Below are 2,370 nucleotides of genomic sequence, written 5' to 3'. Positions count from 1 at the left end.
TAAACCCTTGCCTACCTGGTTAGTTATCATTGCAGGGGATATTCTTCCTGTGCTACCTTCTAACTCGCATTTCGAGCAATGCAGTTTAAAGCCATAATGTAGAAGAATCAGATTCCACTGTTTCAGATTTAGTATTGATGGACGCACAAACTGAACTAGTAATAGATGGACAGTTGAAAGAAGCATAGCAGCTGGGGCATCTTAGTGCTAACGGCTCACAGCTTTTATTTTTTTTGGAGATTAACAACACCTTTTGTAGTCATGCCAAGGTAACACCATTGACAATGAAACTCTGCACGAAAATTGAAAATGGGCTGGGCTATTTATGACCCAATAAACAGCCAACCGGGCTCATCTTATATAGACCACGTGGTAGTTTTATTTTTAGGTGAGACTGAAACATTTAAATACACACACATTCCTCACTGGTCGTTTACTCAAAAAAAAAAAAAATGGCAGATGTAGTAGTGATCTCAGAGACCATTGTTCAACCAGAGAGCAACGAGGATGTATCTGATCGGGTTAAGATCCATCTCACTCCATTTGATCTCTTCTTGCTTAAAACCGAGTACGTACAAAGAGGTCTTATCTTTCCGCAACCAGACCCGGAAACCAACATAATCTCTCACCTGAAGTCCTCTCTGTCCGTGGCTTTGAAGATATTCTACCCCTTAGCTGGACGTCTAGTCAAGAAGGACTACGAAGATGACGAAACGGCGTCGTTTTACATAGACTGCGATGGTTCAGGGATCAGATTCATACATGCTTCGGCAGCAACTGTATCGGTGAATGATGTTTTAGATCCGGCCAAGGCTGCTGTCCCTGATTTCTGGAATGCGTTTTTCCCGGCTAACGGAGTTAAAAGCTGGGAAGGGGTCTCGCAGTCGTTGATTGCGTTCCAAGTAACGGAGCTACGAGACGGAGTTTTCATCGGATATTGTAATAACCATGTGGTTGTAGACGGAACATCAATGTATAGTTTCTTGAGAACATTGACGGAGATTTGCACTACCGCCCGGAAAACGTTTCCTCCTTTGCGTCTATGTGGGTGGTTTCTTGACGGGGTTGACTATCCAATTCGAGTTCCGGTCTCGGAGATTGTATCCTCCTCCTCACCTGGTGAAGAAGTTGTTTCTCCCGATTTGCAGAAGAGCATCTTTCGGCTCACGAGTAGAAACATCTCTGAGCTCAAAGAGAAAGTCAAGGATGAGGTTGTTGGTTCTCATGATGAGGATCTGAAAATCTCTTCGCTTCAAGCCGTTGTGGCGCATATGTGGCGATCAATAATCAGAAACAGTGGTCTCAATCCTGAAGAGGTGATTCATTGCAAGTTAGGAATGGATATCAGACAGAGGCTAAACCCTCCGCTCGAGAAAGAGTGTTTTGGAAACATGGTCGGAATGGCGCTGACCACCACAACCGCCGGAGAAATGCTTGACAACGGACTGGGTTGGGCTGCTTTGCAGCTAAACAAAACTGTGAGGTCGCAAACGAGTGAAGTAATCAAACGTTTTGCTGAGAATTGGGCGAAGAACCCGAAAATACCGAATCATTTGGTGGAGAATAATTCGCTTGTTGTTGGTAGCTCTCCACGGTTCAATGTGTTTGGAAGCGATTTTGGTTGGGGTAAACCGATTGCGATTCGAGGTGGACCGGGAATTTCTGGTCATGGTAAAATCCTTGTTTACCCGGGAACTGAACTAGGAAGCATGGAGATTCATACGTTTTTATGGTCTCACGTTTTGGAGAAATTATTGGCCGATGCAGAGTTCTTACAGCATGTCGTTCGTCTGTTTTAATCCAAATCAACTCTAAATGTACACTTCTGCGGATCCCTCACTCTCCTCCAATTGTCATCCAGCGGATCACTCGGGACATCAAGATTTTATCTTCATCCTTCTCTGTTATTTCCTTTGTTTTATTTTTCTGCACTCTAAATTTTATGGCTGATTCGTTGGCCAAGGCAGTATTGTATTCAAGCCAGTTTTGGCTTTGGGTTTGCGTCTTTATAATATGTGGTATTCAAAAAATATGTACACTTCTGCAGTCTGTGTGTAAAAGAAATAAGAAAATATCGTTTTCTGTGTGATAATTATCTTTTGTCTGGAAAGCATATATCAAAACCCTAGACAATGATTTTGTTAGTAGTAGTTAGTACACCCCCTCCAAGGGATTTTGTTCTAACCTGTATCTCAAGTTTTTTTTTAAAGTTGATGATATTATTAATAGAAAAAAACTATATATGAAAAATAATCTATACAATGAACCTCTGCGACATCATCATCAACATATCAATTCGAAAGTACTGCTATCTAGAGACTTAACAGGAGAAGTTTTAATGGTAGTGAGTACACTAACCCATCATAACCA

At 41.9% G+C, this 2,370-nt stretch overlaps 1 protein-coding gene across 1 annotated transcript; it reads left to right on the top strand.

Moving 5' to 3' along the window:
- Nucleotides 1-414: 414 nt before the first annotated feature.
- LOC106449500 (uncharacterized acetyltransferase At3g50280-like) lies at nucleotides 415-2,092 on the top strand. The gene has a single exon (XM_048777411.1). It carries the CDS (start codon nucleotides 453-455, stop codon nucleotides 1,797-1,799), a length of 1,347 nt encoding a protein of 448 aa, XP_048633368.1. The 5' UTR covers nucleotides 415-452; the 3' UTR covers nucleotides 1,800-2,092.
- Nucleotides 2,093-2,370: the final 278 nt, after the last annotated feature.

The sequence above is a fragment of the Brassica napus genome, chromosome A4 (assembly GCF_020379485.1).
Source record: "Brassica napus cultivar Da-Ae chromosome A4, Da-Ae, whole genome shotgun sequence".
Lineage (NCBI taxonomy): Eukaryota > Viridiplantae > Streptophyta > Magnoliopsida > Brassicales > Brassicaceae > Brassica > Brassica napus.
This window is presented reverse-complemented; position numbering and strand designations above follow the sequence as displayed.